Source organism: Babylonia areolata, chromosome 13 (genome assembly GCF_041734735.1).
Source record: "Babylonia areolata isolate BAREFJ2019XMU chromosome 13, ASM4173473v1, whole genome shotgun sequence".
Lineage (NCBI taxonomy): Eukaryota > Metazoa > Mollusca > Gastropoda > Neogastropoda > Buccinidae > Babylonia > Babylonia areolata.
In genome coordinates this window covers 17,086,804-17,103,760 of record NC_134888.1, presented here as the reverse complement: position 1 = coordinate 17,103,760, position 16,957 = coordinate 17,086,804, and the positions used below count along the sequence as shown (strand labels likewise).

The following is a 16,957-nucleotide window of genomic DNA, read 5'->3' as shown; positions in this document are numbered from 1 at the left end:
GGATTCCTTATACTTATAGTGTTAGTGAGAATTGTCATGGGATTATCGTGTCAGTGAAAATTGTCAAAGGATTCTCTGTAGAGTCAGTGAAAAATATCAAGAGATTTCTCTGTAGTGTCAGTGAGAATTGTCACAGGATTCTCTGTTGTGTCTGTGTGAGAATTATTGAGGGATTCTCTTGTGTCAGTGTGATTTATGAATTATTAAACGGTTGTCAATAGAATCAATGAGAATCATCAAGAAATTCATAATAGTGTCAGTGAGAATTAACAGGGGATTCACAATAGTGCCATTGAGAATTATCAAAGATTTTCTACAGTGTTGTTGAGATTTAACAAGGGATTCTCTGTAGTTTGGAGATTTATAAAGGGATTCTCAGTTGTATGAGTGAGAATTATCAAGGAATTCTCCATAGTAGAAAAAAACAGGAAAAAAACATGTCAGTGAGAATTGTTGGGATTCTTTATAGTGTCATTGAGAATCATGATGAGCTTCATTGTGTGTAGATAGATAACTCAGGATTACTCTTAGTGCTATGTCTGTATATTCTGTTTTTGTCGTGAAATATGACCAAGATTGCTACCGGTGCATTGTGTATTCTGTTTTTGTTGTGAAAGAAGGTCTCAAGATTATCCTTGGTGCTTTGAATTCCATTCCATTTCTGTTATGAAATAATGTCTCAAGATTTACATTGGTGCTTTGTTTGTATGTTCTTCTTGGCCATTACTTCCCAGTTTCTGTTGTTTGTGACAAGAAGAATAGACTTTGGACACTTCCCCTTGTTGGACTGCTACTGATGCTAAACACTGTGACACTGACTTACCCAAATGGCTTGGCTCTGGAATATAATGTACTAGAAGTAGAGTGATTTGTGTCAATTGTTCTGTCTAGTTTCAGCATGAATTGACCCATATGACCCATATCTCTGTTTGTGCTACAATAAATGTGACTTTTGTATGTCTAAGATTAAAAAAAAGAAAAGAAAAAAAATCCTAGAAGAACAACTTCACAGCTTTGCTTCTGTTTCTTTTTTTCTTTTGTTGCATGTGCACACCAGATGCATGTTTGCACCATTTAATGCACACTTTTATTCACCCGTGTACATCACTTGTAAATAAGATATGTAGTATCTTCTTGCCTAAAATAATTGACACAGTATGGATTTAACATGTGAATAGCTGTTGCTGACATTCAGTGTGTGAATGAACTTATCACATAAATAATCACATAGTGTTAAAGATAGTGACTATATTTCTATAGATACTAACTAATGGAGGTTAAAATCTGTCTTTTAAAAAAACATGATTATTTTATATTTTTTTTTTTTGCAAAAAGAATCTATAACAGCAGCCACAGCATATTTTGATGAAGAATATGTTTTTGTGCACAGTTTCTTTTGCAAAATAACAGAACCATATATAACTCATCCTGTATGTGAAGCTTGGATTCTTGTGCACTAATTCCTTGTACATGGTAAAAAAAAAAAAAAAAAAAAATTACTGTTGTCTAAACAGTGACAATAAGCTTGGTTCATATTAAAAAGAAAAGTTTGTTGTCCACGCTAACCACAACAAGAAGCTAGGTTCATATAAGAAAGAAAAGTTCTTTGCAAAATCCATACTTTGAGATAAGGAACTTGGCTGTGCTTTATACACAGAATTCTTAAGAGACCATTTAGTTCACAGACCACTCATTAGAATTATCTCTCTCTCTGTCTCTCTGAGTGTGCTTGTGTGTGTGTGTGTGTGTGTGTGTGTGTGTGTGTGATTAAAATGAGGTAAACTGCTTTTTGAAAGTAGTGCATGCTAATGCAAAAAATGGTTTTGGTTGATCTTTTAACAGGAAAATGAAGGTCAGAAGTGTCAGTCATTTACAGTAGGTTATCTGCTTATACACATATCATTCAGTGCAGACTGCACAGCAGTTGGTTAAAAGATATTAAGAGATGTGTGCTGCAGTGCGTGCACACACACACACACACACACACACACACACACATATGCATGCCCATGTTGCATGGGAAGTCCAGAGTCTTGTTCCTGTGACTTTGAACACACACACACACACACACACACACACACACACACACACAATTAGATGACCCAGTTGACTAAACCAGACCATTGTCCAGTACTGTGACAGCAGAACAATGCACTCAAGTGTTGCACAGAGAAAGGGCAGTGTTTCTTAGTCAGTCCACATCTCCATGTGTCTGAATGAACGTGGCTTCCTCCCTTCACATTTGTTGTTGTTGTTGAGATCTACATCACAGCAACTACAAAAAGGCTACAAGATTCCATGTGTATATATGATGAAACAAGAAAATCTGGACAGCTCATGTCATATCATTTCTTTGTATTGACAGATCTATACAATATGCTTCATGCATATCGCATGCATGTACTTATCATAAATAGTGGTGTCACCAAGGACACAAAATTACACATGCACAACCTGTAGTGGTCACAGGTGCATGGAATGCAGAAGCAACAGATTTTAACAGGTAGGCACTCGAGGCTTCACTTCAACATCGGGCATGTCAGGCTTCAGCTAATTTTTCTCTACTTGATGTCCACCACCCCACTTTTTGTTCTTTAACCTTTTGACTGTTGAACCTTAGCTGAATAAGATCATTGTGGTATGAGTTTGAAAGGCAGGTACTACCTTTTGTGTATTCCTCAATTGTGTAATTGATTTTGATGAACAAAACTAATGTATTCATCAATTGTGTAATTGTTTTTGATGAACAAAACTTAAGCAATCCCAAGAGGAAAAGTCAAGGAGTTAATTGGTGCACACATAGGTGCTTGCTGTTACAAGCACATAAGCATACAAACATGTAATAAACTAATTTAAAAACATTTTAACCGGCTTATTCCAGACTTGGTATTTTAGACATTTAGTGAAATGTAATCCTTGAAATAATACCGAGTGGTAAATGTGATAATGTCTGGAATGCATTGAAATTTAATCTCATTTTCACTTTCAAATAGCCTCTGATCTAACAAGCTATAACTCACACACCACATCTGTTCATATCAATTGTTTTCTCCAGTTACATCACAGTTAATGTAACTGAATTCATTTTACTTCCCCCCAGTTAGATAATTAATGTAATTCACAGTTGTGCTTGCTTTATAACTTGCCTGTATCTTGTGCTGTCAGAGTGTTTTGAAACCAAATAAGAAAAGAGACTTTACTTTGTTAACAGTCATCAGCAGCTGTACAAAGCCTTCACACTTCTTTGTCTCTAAGTGACCTGAACAGTGTTTGTTCTGTCTCATTTCCTCTGTTCCTGTCTCAAACATCATTGTGACCAGAACTTTGTATATTCGCTCTTTTCGAGTATACCCCCTTCCTACAATCTACCCTTCATCCCCTCCCCTGAACACCCCACCATTGTGTCTTGATGACCAGAACAAAGTATACCTCCTTCCTATAATCTACCATTCATCCCCCCCATAACCCCCCACCATTGTCTTGATGACCAGAACAGAGTATACCCCCTTCCTACAATCTACCATTCATCCCCACCCCTGAACCCCCCGAACATCATTGTGACCAGAACTTTGTATATTCGCTCTTTTCCTCCTTTCACCCACCACTGCCTTTAGACAGGAACAGAATGTATTCTGTCTACCTTCCCCATCTGTTACACTAATGTGTGTTATGACCACAGCAGAGTATGTCTTCTCCTTTCCCCCCACCCTGACACCATAATGTTTTATGACCAAAACAGAGTGTATAGTATCTCCTCCCTCCCAAGTATATAGTATCTCCCCCTCCCCCCCCTTCCCCCTATTGTGACTTGATGACCAGAACAAAGTATATCTCCTTCCTCCCTTCCTCCATACCATTGTGTCTTGATGACCAGAACAGAGAATACCTTCTACCTACAATCTACCCTTCAACCCCCCCCCCCCCCCCCCCCCCCCCCCCCCCCCCCCCCCCCCCCAACCCCCCACCATTGTGTCTTCTTCTTCTTCTGCGTTCGATGTTTTGGCTGCGTCAGACGGTCACCCCTGTCGCCACGATGTAACCCACGGTCTTCTCCAGGTCGTGGCGGTCAACCCAAAGCTGCGCCTGTAGCTCTGTGCCCCCTGGCCAGGTTTGACGCCGTAGAGCTTCATGGGTTGGGCAGTGTTGGAGGATGTGTTCAGGGGTCTGGGGTCCAGTGCCATATGGACACTCATCAGTGTGGGCGATCTTTATGCGGTGACATTGTGTCTAAATGACCAGAGAATATGTCCTTCCTACAATCTACCCTTCATCCCCCCCTGAACCCCCCACCATTGTGTCTTGATGACCAGAACAGAGTATACCTCCTTCCTATAATCTACCATTCATAACCCCCCACCATTGTGTCTTGATGACCAGAACAGAGTATACCACCATACCCCCTTCCTACAATCTACCCTTCATCCCCCCCCCCCCCCCCCCGAACCCCTCACCATTGTGTCTTGATGACCAGAACAGAGTATACCTCCTTACTATAATCTACCATTCATCCCCCCCATACCCCCCCACCATTGTGTCTTGATGACCAGAACAGAGAATACCTCCTTCCTGCATCCTACCCCTCATTCCCCCCCCACCCCCACCCACACACACACTCCATTGTATCTTGGTGACCAGAACAAAGTATTTATCTCCTTCCCCACTCTCCCCCCCTCCCCCAACCATTGTGTCCTGATGACCAGAACAGAGTTTATCTCCATCTCTTTCCTGCCCTCCCACCCACCCATCCCCCACCCACACCCAACCATTGTGTCTTGATGACCAGAACAAAGTTCTCCATCTCTTTCCTGTCCTCCCACCCACCCATCCCCCACCCACACCAAACCTTTGTGTCTTGATGACCAGAACAAAGTATACTCCCACCCCCAACCATCGTGCCTTGATGAGCAGAACAAAGTATATCTCCCCCCACGTCCCCCACAACCATTGTGTCTTGAAGACCAGAACAGTTTTTATATCCTTCCATCTCCCCCACCCCCCCTCACTCCCCCCCACCCAACCATTGTGTCTTGATAACCAAAGTATATCCCCAGACCCCCCACCATTGTGTCTTGATGACCAGAACAAAGTGTATCCCCCCCCCCCACCATTATCTTGTAGACCAGAACAAAGTATGTCTCCTTCCACCCCCACCCCCACCCCCCACTGTGTCTTGAATCTTGAATACCAGAACAAAGTATATCTCCTTCCTCCACTATGACTTGAATACCAGAACAAAGTATATCTCCCTCCTTCTCCCCTCCCCACACCATTATGTCTTGAGGACCAGACCGAAGTATATTTCCTTCCTTCCCCACACCACTGTGTCTTGATGACCAGAAAATATCAATCTGTCTATCTATTTATCTGTCTATCTGTCTATATCTTCTTTCTCTCTTTTCCCCTTACCCCCACCACCATTGTGTTCTGATGACCAGAACAAAGTATATTTCCTTCCGCCCACACCATTGTGTTTCATTGCCAGAACAATATCTCCATCCCTCCCACACCTTTGTGTCTTGATCAGAACAAAGTACATCTCCTACTGCTTTCCCCACCCCCCACCCCCTCTGCCCATCATTGTCTTGATGACCAGAATAAAGTATATCTCCCTTCTCCCCCCACACCATTATGTCTTGATGACTAGAACAAAGTATATCTCCCTTCTCCCCCCACACCATTATGTCTTGATGACCAGAACAAAGTATATCTCCTTTCTCCCCCCACACCATTATGTCTTGATGACCAGAACAAAGTATATCTCCTTTCTCCCCCTACACCATTATGTCTTGATGACAAGAACAAAGTATATCTCCCCCCTCTCCCCCACACCATTATGTCTTGATGACCAGAACAAAGTATATCTCCCTCCTCTCCCCTACACCATTGTGTCTTGATGACCAGAACAAAGTATATCTCCCTTCTGTCCCCCCCACCCCCTCCCACACCATTATGTCTTGATGACCAGAACAATTTCCATTTCCCTTCTCCCCCCACACCATTATGTCTTGATGACCAGAACAAAGTATATCTCGCTTCTTTCCCCCACACCATTATGTCTGATGATTACAACAAAGTATATCTCCCTCCTCCCCCAACACCATTATGTCTTGATGACCAGAACAAAGTATATCCTTTCTGCCCCCCTCCCTCCCCCCGATCTCCCCACCCCTGCCTCACCCCCTCTCACCACCACCCCCTCAGCAAAATTGCGTCTTCATGACAAAGGATATCACTCTCCCTGCCCCCCCCCCCCCCTCCACACACACACCATTGAGTCTTGGTGACCAGAACAAAGTACATTACAACTGTTTCCTTCCTCCCACACCATTGTGTCTTAATCAGTTAACCAGAACAAAGTATATCTCCTTCCTTCCTCCCCCCCCCCCCCCCACCATTGTGTCTTGATGACCAGATTAAAGAATATCTCCTTCCCTCACCCCACACCATTGTGTCTGGATGACATAACAAAGTATATTATATCCTTCATTCCTCCCAAACCATTTTGTTTTATGTCCAGAACGAAGCATGTTCTGCCTTCTCCCAAATTTCTCATGCATTATTATTTATGTCTTATGTGAACAGTGCTGTTCTCTCCTTTTCTCTCCCCATCCCTCTCAGATCATTGTTATATGATCAGAATAATGTTTGTTATCCAACCGCTGTGGTGAAGTGGTTGGTGTCTTGGACTGATTATTGGCATGATGTTAGTTTGAACCCCATCAGTGGTTTAATATTGTATTTAAAATTTATTTTTATTTTTTATATATTATTTTAGCATGAGGCCAGATCTTACGCTGAGTTGAGTCTAGAGTGTCTGTGGGCTCAAATCTGGAGACTGGGACCACAGAGTCAAGAGTTATCCACTTCACAGGGAAGTGATAACACAAACCACAAATTTCCTGTCCAGCACTGCATGTCTGCCTTGGGTGTGGCTGATACTGGGAATGAAAGGAAGCATGGAATAGAGCACAGCCCTGACAGTTATTTACTTAAACAGACCTCTGGAACGGGATTATTTACCATCCTCATTCTTGAGTCCTCACCAGATAAAGAAACAAAAGTCCAGTTATTCGGTGATTCATGCCCTGCCCTCATGGTCACCACAGGTTCCATCTCCCCCATCACCTGGTGGTGAGATGCTGAGTGACATGGAGGTAGTACTATAATGGCAGGGATCAGTTGACGAGGCTGCACAAAACACCCCCAAAAAATAACAACAACAAAAACAAACCAAACCAAAAACAAACCCAGAGTACTTTCTCATTCCTTTCCCTCACTCATTATAGTCTCTTCTTCACTCTCCCTTGTCTCACCCTCGCACATTGTGTCAGAAGGATGTATGTATATTCCCCCTGTCTTATTGTCCCTCTCGCTCTTCATTGTGTCTTGTGACTGAACTATATTCCTTCCCCCACTCCCTCCTTCAGGACCTCTTTATTCCACATTGTGTCCTGATGATCAGAGCATTGTATATGTTAATATCTGCCCTTCCTTCCCTTCCTTTCATGCTCCAGTATCCTTGTGGCCAAAACAATGGATGTGGCCAAAACAGTGGATGTGTTTCTTCCCTTCTCACACACACACACACACACACACACACACACACACACACACACAGAGTTACACACAGATGCATATGCATGCACATACACACACAGGAACCCAAACACACATGGAACACACACATGAACACACACGCACACACACACACACACACTAACACAGTCATCAGTGGAGTGATGAGACATGCACCAAGCAGGGACATAGCCCTACAGGCAGACAGTGATGTTGATTGGTCACACTTGTGTGTTGTCCACAGCACGACTGTCAGGAGTTCTTGGCCCTGTTGCTGGACACCTTCCACGAACAACTCAATCGTGCCACCCTCTCCACCCCCACCCCCACCCCCCAGTCTACCTCCACCCTCACCATCGCTGCTGCTACTACAGATGCTTCTCAGGGCCAAGGTCATCTCAACAACGAAGACCTGGGTGAGCCAGGGGCCTCTGGCAAAACGGAAACCAGCGAGTGCTCCGTGTCTGCGGCTTCAGATGCTGGCTACAAGCTTCTGTGCCCAGAGACGCTGTCCAGCGAGGAGGAGCATGGTGGAACTAGCGGAGCAAGTGAGGCCTTGCCAAGGTCAAGTCCAGGACAGAGTTCCCTTGCGGCAGAGCCAGGTCCGGGGAGGTGCTCCCTGAAGCGCATCTCCTCCTCCTCCACTGAGGCGGTGATGGCCTCGCTGTTTTCGGAGGACAGCAATCACTCCACGCTGTCCGCGCACAGCACAGACTCTGAGCAGAGCAGCGCTTTCAAGAAGTTGAAGATTGAGGCGGACAGCACAAACTCGAGTGGCGTGTCTGTTCTGAGTTCCGTTTCCGAACTCTGCACTCAGGAATCATCCCCCCGCGCTGAGGCGCACGGTGACCAGACATGTGCTGCTCAGCCCGGGGGCGGTTGTAAAGAGACCTCAGCATCAGACAATAACAACTCCGCGGAAAGCGGGGTGGAGTCCATGGAGATGTCTCCGCCTGCTCACTCCAGTATACCTCAACGGAAATGTGTTAGGCTAGATATTCCATCCTCATCTCAGGGTACCTCATTGTCCAGCGATCCCACGTGGAGCAAGGTGGACAAGGAACGCTCATCCGATTCAGAACTCGCTGCGGAAAGTGCAGAGGTGGAGGACTCTACGAAAGCGGAGGGTAGCTCTGCTTCGAATGGTTTGAAAAAGTTCAACAACACAGAACTTGTGTCACCGACTGGTGTGATGTCTGATGTTGCGGCGCCGTCATCGCAGGGGCAGACGTGTCCAAATGATCTGCCGGCTATGACGTCATCACCACAGGAAGCATCTCGGACCAACCCCCTGCACTTTTACTGCAAGGAGACGAAGACACTGAACACCAATGTCCTCGTGTCCAACTACGTGCAGGGGGATGTCAGCACAGACTCCGAGAAGTTTGCCAAGGTACGTGCTGAAGTTTGCTACTTGATTGCCAAGGTATGTGTTGAAGTTTAATATGGTGTGTGTTGAAGTTTGTCCAGGTGTGTGTTGAAGTTTGCAAAAGTATGAATTGAAGTTTGCTAAGGTAAGTGTTGAAGTTGGTTAAGGTATGTGTTGAAGTCTGTCAAGGTACTGGATGAAGTTTGTCAAGGCACGTGTTGAAGTTTGTTAATTAAGGAAGTTGCTGACGTTTGCCAAGGTAGGTGTTGAATTTTGTTCAAGTACTTGTTGAAGTTTGCCAAGGTACATGTTCAAATTTGCCAAGGTATGTATTCAAGTTCAAGATATGTGTTCAAGTTTGCCAAGGTTTGTGTTGAAGTTTAATATGGTACATGTTTGTTAACCCCTAGGCTGCCTGCATGACGAGATAACTCGTCATGGCAAGCATGTATGCTTCGCTGCCACAATGACGAGATAACTCGTCGTCGAAATATTCTGACTTTTCCCTGCTTTGCATTCAGTTCGTTGACAAAAATGCTGGTAGCTTTAGTTTGGGGAATCTTTCTGGATTCTATTCATAGCTAGAAACACCATCTGCGTCATAAGGCAGTCCTTTATTTGAACGTTTTGGTTGGGTTACTGGCCGCAGTCTTTGCCTGGCTCCTCTCCTCGCTCGCTCAACAAAATGTCGGACTGACTCCGTGCTCAAGACATGCGCTCGTGGCGAACTAAATCAACCGAGATTACTTTCTTTAGCTGATGCTCAGAAAGAATTGGAGCATAAATTTGAAGGAGAAGACAGTGGTGAACATTTATAGGACGATTTGATAGAAAATAAAGGGAGCAATCAAGAGAGTGGCCAAGATACAACTATCAGTGAGTGATGCTGGCTGTTCAACTCTAGCAGACGACAGGTCACCGAATTTTTAGCAGGACACCGTAAGCTATTTTCTTGGCACTCAGCCAACGCGGTCTGATGATAACTGGATGAAGTGACAGTGTGAGAGGGGTGAAGAGGAGGGGGGTGGAGACTGAGGGGGCGTGGCCTCACATCCATATTATCACTTGCAGAAGTCACAATGCATCTATTTCTTTTTCAGTTTTTTTTTATATTGTGGTTGTTCTAGTATGATTTTGTGTGTGCAGATATCCATTTGTCCAGAAAATGATATTTTTGTGCAAATTACCAGACTAATGTTTGTAATGAACAAGTTGAAAATGTGACAAAAAACAAAACACTGATTTCAAAACAACAGCATGTCACTTAAAATGCATAAAATGGGAAAACATCATGTGTTTTGTATTCTTTATTCATTTCCCTTTCAGAAAATATATGCTTTTATGGGTCTTTTTCCAATAACAAAGAGCACAGAATTTTTTGAAAATTTATACCCGTTTTTTGTGAAAAAACCCTGGCAAATAGATTTCACTTAAATCTTATTTTCCTGGCAGCGAAAGGGTTAAGGCACATGTTGAAGTTTGTTAAGGTATGTTCTGAAGTTTGCCAAGGTTCATGTCACAGTTTACTGTGTTTGCTTGTTGATGTTTAAGGTTTGTGTTCAAGTTTGCCAAGGTTTGTGTTGAAGTTTTAAGGTGTGTATTGAAGTTTGCCATGGTAAGTTTGTCAAGGTGCATGTTGAAGTGTTGAAGTTTGCCAGGGTATGTGTTAAGTGTTGAAGGTTTGCCAAAGCATGTGCTGAAGTTTGTCAAAGTACATGTTAAGTATTGAAGTAAGGTATGTGTTGAAGTTTATCAAGGTACCATACTTTTCGGCCTACAAGGTGCTGCAGCACATAAGAAGCACCCTCTGAATTTAAAGAAAAAAGTTATTTTGAACACATATAAGGCATACACATCTGAAAAGCTGCATCTGCTGTTAAGTGAAATTACCCCATTATGACTCTGCTAAAAGCGAATCTTGTTTTCTGAGTAGTGATGTCATCATTGGATAACTGGATCAGAATCTGACTTGTTTTGTTGATTTGAATCTGTTTCTTCATTTGTCTGCTTTGTTATCTGTTGCTTTTTTTAACACTTAAAAAGAAGAAAAAGATGGCAGTCTTCAGTTGAATGTAGACTGTAAATCCCCAAATCATTAACTTGTTAAATCAGAATCCAGTCTGTTAGTCCTGCTTTCAGTCCCTTCCACCATTTTGATTTGTGTTTTGCTTTCGAATAACAATCAGTTTGCTTATGATTTCTCTAACTTTGCACCATAAATATATCTCCAACTCAGATACTGCTCTTTTTTCATGGCCTAAGGTTGAGCTGTGGTCAGGTTCAGTTGAAATTTGGTGTAATAAGGGATTTGGTTTCAGTTTGATAAGATGGTGTGTGAGCAGGTAACTGGAGTAGAATGAGTTAAGGTACATGTTGGTGTGTGAGCAGGTGGACAACCGCAGTCAGGTGCCGGTGACGAAGGAAGTGAACCTGCTGCAGGAGGCTCTGCAAGGTCTGGAAGAGGACAAGGTGAGAGTCGTTCACTGCTGCTGCTGCTTACCAGTTTGCAACTGAAGGCAATGCAGAACAGCGCACTGTGCAGACCACATGGCGCCGTGTATTACAGTGCAGTGCAGTACAGTGCAATTCAATTCATAGTACAATGCGGTGCAGAGAAGTACAGTGCAATACAGTACAATACAAAATAGGGCATTACAATGGAGTGCAATACCGTGCACTAGAATTCAGTACAGACTGCTGTGCAGTACAGTTAGTACAGTGTAGTACAGACTACAGTACAGTGCAGTACAGTTCAGTACAGACAGTTGTGCAGTACAGTTCAGTACAGAATACAGTACAAGTATAGTTTAGTTCAGTGCAATACAATACCATCCAGTAGAGTGCAGTTCAGCTCAGTACAGTTTAATACAATACTGTACAGTGCAGCGTAATGCAGAAGTGTGTATTGTAATACATTAAAATTCAGTGAAACGGAACTGTACTTTGTGAATACATTATAGCGTAGTGGATATGAAGAATGTGACTCTAGAAGAGCAGTGTATGTGAGTGTGCTGGTGTGCATTCTTCTGCTTTCATATGCTAGTATGCATATTAGCGCTGCTTTGTGTGTGTGTATATGTGTGTGTGTGTGTGTGTGTGTGTGTGTGTGTGTGTGTGTGTGTGTAATGAGACATGAACCATTTAATTCTTTTTCTGTTGAAAATTTGTATTCCTTGTTTGAGATATTCTCAACTTTTTCCCTGCCAGGTGGAAAAAGCCTTGATCAGCAAAATGCTGATGACTTGTTAACAACCCTGTGTGTCTGTAAGAATGTGATGATGTGATGTAACGTGATGTTTTGTTTCAACTGAACATTGTATTCTTTGTTGTGAGTTATTCACACCCTTTTCCCTGGCAGGTGGAAAAAGCCTTGATAGGCAAAACAGTGACAACTAACAACCTCATGTGGCATGTCTTTGTTTATGTGTCTGTATATAAATGCGATAGGACATGAAACACTCAATTCTCTTTCTAATCAGCAAAACGCTGATGATCAACAACCCTGTGTGTGTCTGTAAGAATGTGATGAGACATTGAACAGTTTCGTTTCAACTGAACCATGTAGTCCATGTTATGAGTTTTTCACACCCTTTTCCCTGCCAGATGGAAAAAAGCCTTGATTGGCAAAACAGTGACAACCAACAACCCTATATCTGTGTGTGTGTCTACATATGAATGTGGTAAGTTCTCTTTCTGATCAGTGAATCACAGATGACTAACAGTAACAACCCTGTGTGTCTGTATGAGAATGTGATGAGACATTGAGCAGTTTCGTTTCAACTGAACTGTGTATTCCATACGAGTCATTCACACCCTCTTCCCTGGCAGGTGGAAAAAGCCCTGATTGGCAAAACGCTGACAACCAACAACCCCACCCACCTGATGACGGCAGCGGAGGAGGGGGCGGACAAAGCGAGTCACCATGTCAGCAACCTGCGCACGGTCAAAACGAAGCACCCGGGTGGCGTTCTGTGCAAGGCCACCACAGACCCGAACCTCCTGAACAACAGCTACGAGTATGAAGAGGAGGTGCTGGTGGGGTACAGCAGTCTGGTGCAGAAACCAGGTAGGGGGTGGGAGTGGTCTGGGTGGTATGTTAAGCAGGATTTTTTGTTTGTTTTGAACATTCGTACATGCTTTCCATTTCAGAGTAGCCATAATTTATAACAGAATCATGTAAAAATAGAATACTGTATTGAATGGTACATCAGTGGATCACGTTTTACAGGAAAACTGATAGAGAAATAAATGGTGGGCACTTTTTTCACGGGTGAACTAACCTTCTGGGAGTTGGGAGAGTGTATTCAAACAGCGCATGTATGATGCACTTAAGTTTATAACTGGAAGATCCAAAGACTAGAGAAAGTGCACTCGGCTTAAAAGATGGCCAGCGAATGTGTGAGGCCAATAAAGAAGATGGAGAGGAAACCATTGTTAAAAAAAGAGAGAGAAAAAAAGAAAGCCAGCAAAATTGTCGCTGCTAGATTGTAAGGAGAGAATACAATGAACGGTGTTTAATGACATAATGGGGAAAACTCTGTGCACTCTCTGCAACTGTGCACTTGCTGCAAGTGTGAATTCTCCATCAGTTACAGTGGTTGTGTCATTGTGACATTGAATTAGAAGAGAACAGTGAGTTCCTGAAATTTTAAAAAAGTTCTGTATCATCTGTTCTTTTTGGTAAGATTTTGGTAAATATTTATGTACATAGTTGATTATGTACATAGTTGATACTGAAATTGTACTCTGGATTAAAACAAGTTAGATATGGGGAGAAGATTGAATGAATGATTTTGAAATAGTACAGATACAAAAAAAAAAAAAAAAAAAATTATCTGTGAAAAAAAACACACACCACAAAAACAATTAATGATAAAAGGGAAAAAGTAAAAGCAGTAGATCTGTTCATTCAGCAATTCATTTCTTTGATAATTCATTCATTCTTTACAAACAGATAATGTGTTAATTAACAATAAAAACAAAATTAGAAGGTAGTAGTAGTTCACTTCATTCATCAGTTCATTTGTTAAGTAATTTCAAGTAAGTGTTCATATTCATCTCATATTTGTTATGTTTTGGAGTGCTTAGCTACAATGTTGACTTGGGTGTTTGTTAGTTCCTTGCCTGACTAAGATGTTTGTGTGGGTATTTGTCTGTGTGTATGTGTGTGCGTGTGTTTTATGTGCATGTGTGTATGGATGCGTGTATGTGTATGTACATGTTTTATGTGTGTGTGTGTGCATTTTATTTGTATTTGTGTGTGTGTGTGTGTTTATTTTTTTATGTGTGTGTGAGTGCACAAGTGTGTGTGTGTGCGTGTATGTTTTACACGTGTGTGTGTGTGTGTGTGTGGGGGGGGGGGGTGGTGCATGTGTGTATGTATTTGTGTGCCTGTGTGTTTGATATATATATGTGAGTTTGTGCATGCATGTATGTTTAATATGTGTGTGTGTGTGTCAGTGTCAGCAGGAGTGGGGTGCGTGAAGCCGGCTCTGGAGTGTGTGATGGGGGGCGTGGTGGGGGAGAAGATGGAGCTGGAGGGGAGCGTGGCGGTAGACAAGGTCAGCTCTGAGGTGGAAAAGAACGTGCAGATGCAGGCCCTGTCCAAGCTGAAGAACACCCTCACCAAGGTTTGTGTGTTTGTTGTACGTGTGTATGTGTGTGTTTGTGTGTGTGTGTGTGTGTGTGTGTGTGTGTGTGTGTGTGTGTGTGTGTGTGTGTGTGTGTGTGTGAATGCTTGTGCATTGTTGTGTGTGTATGTGTTGTGCCTGCATGCATGTGCATTGTTGTGTGTGTGTGTGTGTGTTGTGGTGTGTGTGTGTGTGTGTGTGTGTGTTGTACCTGCATGCATGTGCATTGTGGTGTGTGTTTGTGTGAAGTGTGAGAGGTGTGCGTGTGGTGTGTGTGAAGTTAAACTGTTTTTAAAACAGTACTTTTATTTTGGCAAGTTTTATCTGAAATATAATTTTTTTAATTTGTGTACTTTAATCATGTTTTGTTAAATGTCTTATAGTGTAAGGATAAGCTCTATATAAATGCACATTATTATGATGATGATGATGATGATGATGAAATTGAACACAGTCTGAGATTGCAACCTATATCTTGGTGGGGTGGGAAATGAACATGCAAACCATCTGTAGCACATGTGTTGTATATGCGAGTAACCATACTTCTCAGTCTGTTAAGAGTGTAATAGATATGGAGTTTCCATAAAAAGATGGACCCTGACACAGCAACCTAATATGTTCAGTTCAGTGATCAAGCAAAATGTGACAGGAAAACTACGAAAAGAATTACAACTTAATTTTGTATGGTTTTACTGTCAGATTCAACTCTTTTGTAATCTTGTTTATGTTAGCAGAAACCAAGCTTCAGCACAGGATTTAAGTTACGATAAAAATACTCCTAAATCTTGAAGGATTTTGGAAGAGATCAGTGCTGTTTATTGATTGTTGCCAAGAATGATCCTCATGAAGGGAAATTACATCTGTGCACAATGATTCTAGATCCTGATTAAGGGAATTTATATCTCTATCTCTTGTGTGTGTGTGTGTGTGCGTGCGTATCCATGTGTGTGCCTGCATGTGTGGGTGTGCCTTTTGAATTTCAGAGCAACATCCGTGAGGACATTTCGGACAAAGCCTCCACATCGGAAAGCACAGAGACGGAAGATGGGGACATGGAGGTGGAGGCGGAGGAGAGCTCACCCTCGGAGGATGAGGAGGCGGAGGAGGAGGAGCCACCATCCAGGGGCAGCATCGTGGGGGACAACTCCGTGTCCCTGCCCAACCCGGCACGGTGCTTCACGGCAGCTGACGTGGCGGCAGCCAATGCAGCGTGGGAGTGCTACAAGTCCCGCAACAACAGTGTGGTGGTGGAAACCTTTCAGGGCCAGTTCAAGAGCACCGTGAGTGTCGCGTGCTTACCTAGGGCACTTTGTGATATGATTGAGTGATATGTGTACGTTTACAGCGCCTTTCCTTGGTCAGAGACTCTTTTTCTCTTTAGCGATTCCATATCAGGGCCTGTCTTGCGATGCTTGGTTTTCATAGTGTTTGCCTGATGCATCCCAACCCCCTCCTTCCAGTTTCACTGGCAAGTAGTTGTGTCTACAACTTCAGGTTGACATTACTGATCTTGTCTTGCCAGTGCATCTGTTAGATTCTTCTCACACAGCTGTTGCGTATGCACTTGATTTAGGATAGCCTTTGACTTCCCCCGTGTCTGAGCACCAAACAGCAACACTGACTTTATATTGGAATTAGAAAGCCAGATTTTAGTTTGTTTTCACAGCACTCTGAAGCTCCAGATGTTCTTGAGCTGTGAAAAGGCATTAGTATTGCATGGGTGGGAGTATTTCTGTCTTATATGGATGTCCATATTGGCATTTGGTTTTCTTCTGTCCCCTTCATTTTACTCTTTTTTTTTTTAACTTAAAATTTTTTTTTTCCAAAAACATGTATACAATACAGAGAATAGTTTGAAACAAACAATATAAAACGAACAGTAGCATCCTCCACTACAGAGAGAAAGACAAAACAAAACCAAACAAAAAAAAGACAAAACAAGACAAAACAAACCTGTAACAACAACAACAAAAAAAACCTAAACAAACCAACGACAACAAAAAACAAAACAAAAAAACTTGTCCAGTCATTCAGTCAATCAATGTTTACACATTAATGATTGCAGTAATCATGATCATTTAAGATGACATTAATAATAAATAGCCTGGACCAGTTGTAACATAGCAACAGCATCAATTATGTCAACTATTACAGTAATGGTATCAAGGGTGAGGTGAAAGCGAGTGGTAGCATTATAATATCATAATAAGGAGCATGAGTAAACCACTTCTACATTATTGGAAAAGAAAGCTTGTAGTTAATCACATTGTAAAGACATCAACAACCATAAAAATTCAAAAAATAAATAATACATATAAGAAATAAATAAAGACCTGCTAGTACAAAGTAAGGACTGTTATAGTAATACAGAATGATAACTATG

At 42.4% G+C, this 16,957-nt stretch overlaps 1 protein-coding gene across 2 annotated transcripts in view; it reads left to right on the top strand.

Annotated features, from left to right (window-relative positions):
• The window catches only part of LOC143289100 (uncharacterized), a 45,306-nt gene that overhangs the window by 9,764 nt on the left and 18,585 nt on the right, over positions 1–16,957 (top strand). For both annotated transcript variants that reach the window (XM_076597951.1, XM_076597950.1), the window contains exons 5-9: positions 7,820–8,968; positions 11,333–11,413; positions 12,773–13,010; positions 14,405–14,574; positions 15,558–15,854. In XM_076597951.1, coding sequence (XP_076454066.1) covers positions 7,820–8,968; positions 11,333–11,413; positions 12,773–13,010; positions 14,405–14,574; positions 15,558–15,854 — 1,935 coding nt within the window. The remainder of the gene's footprint in view (positions 1–7,819; positions 8,969–11,332; positions 11,414–12,772; positions 13,011–14,404; positions 14,575–15,557; positions 15,855–16,957) is intronic.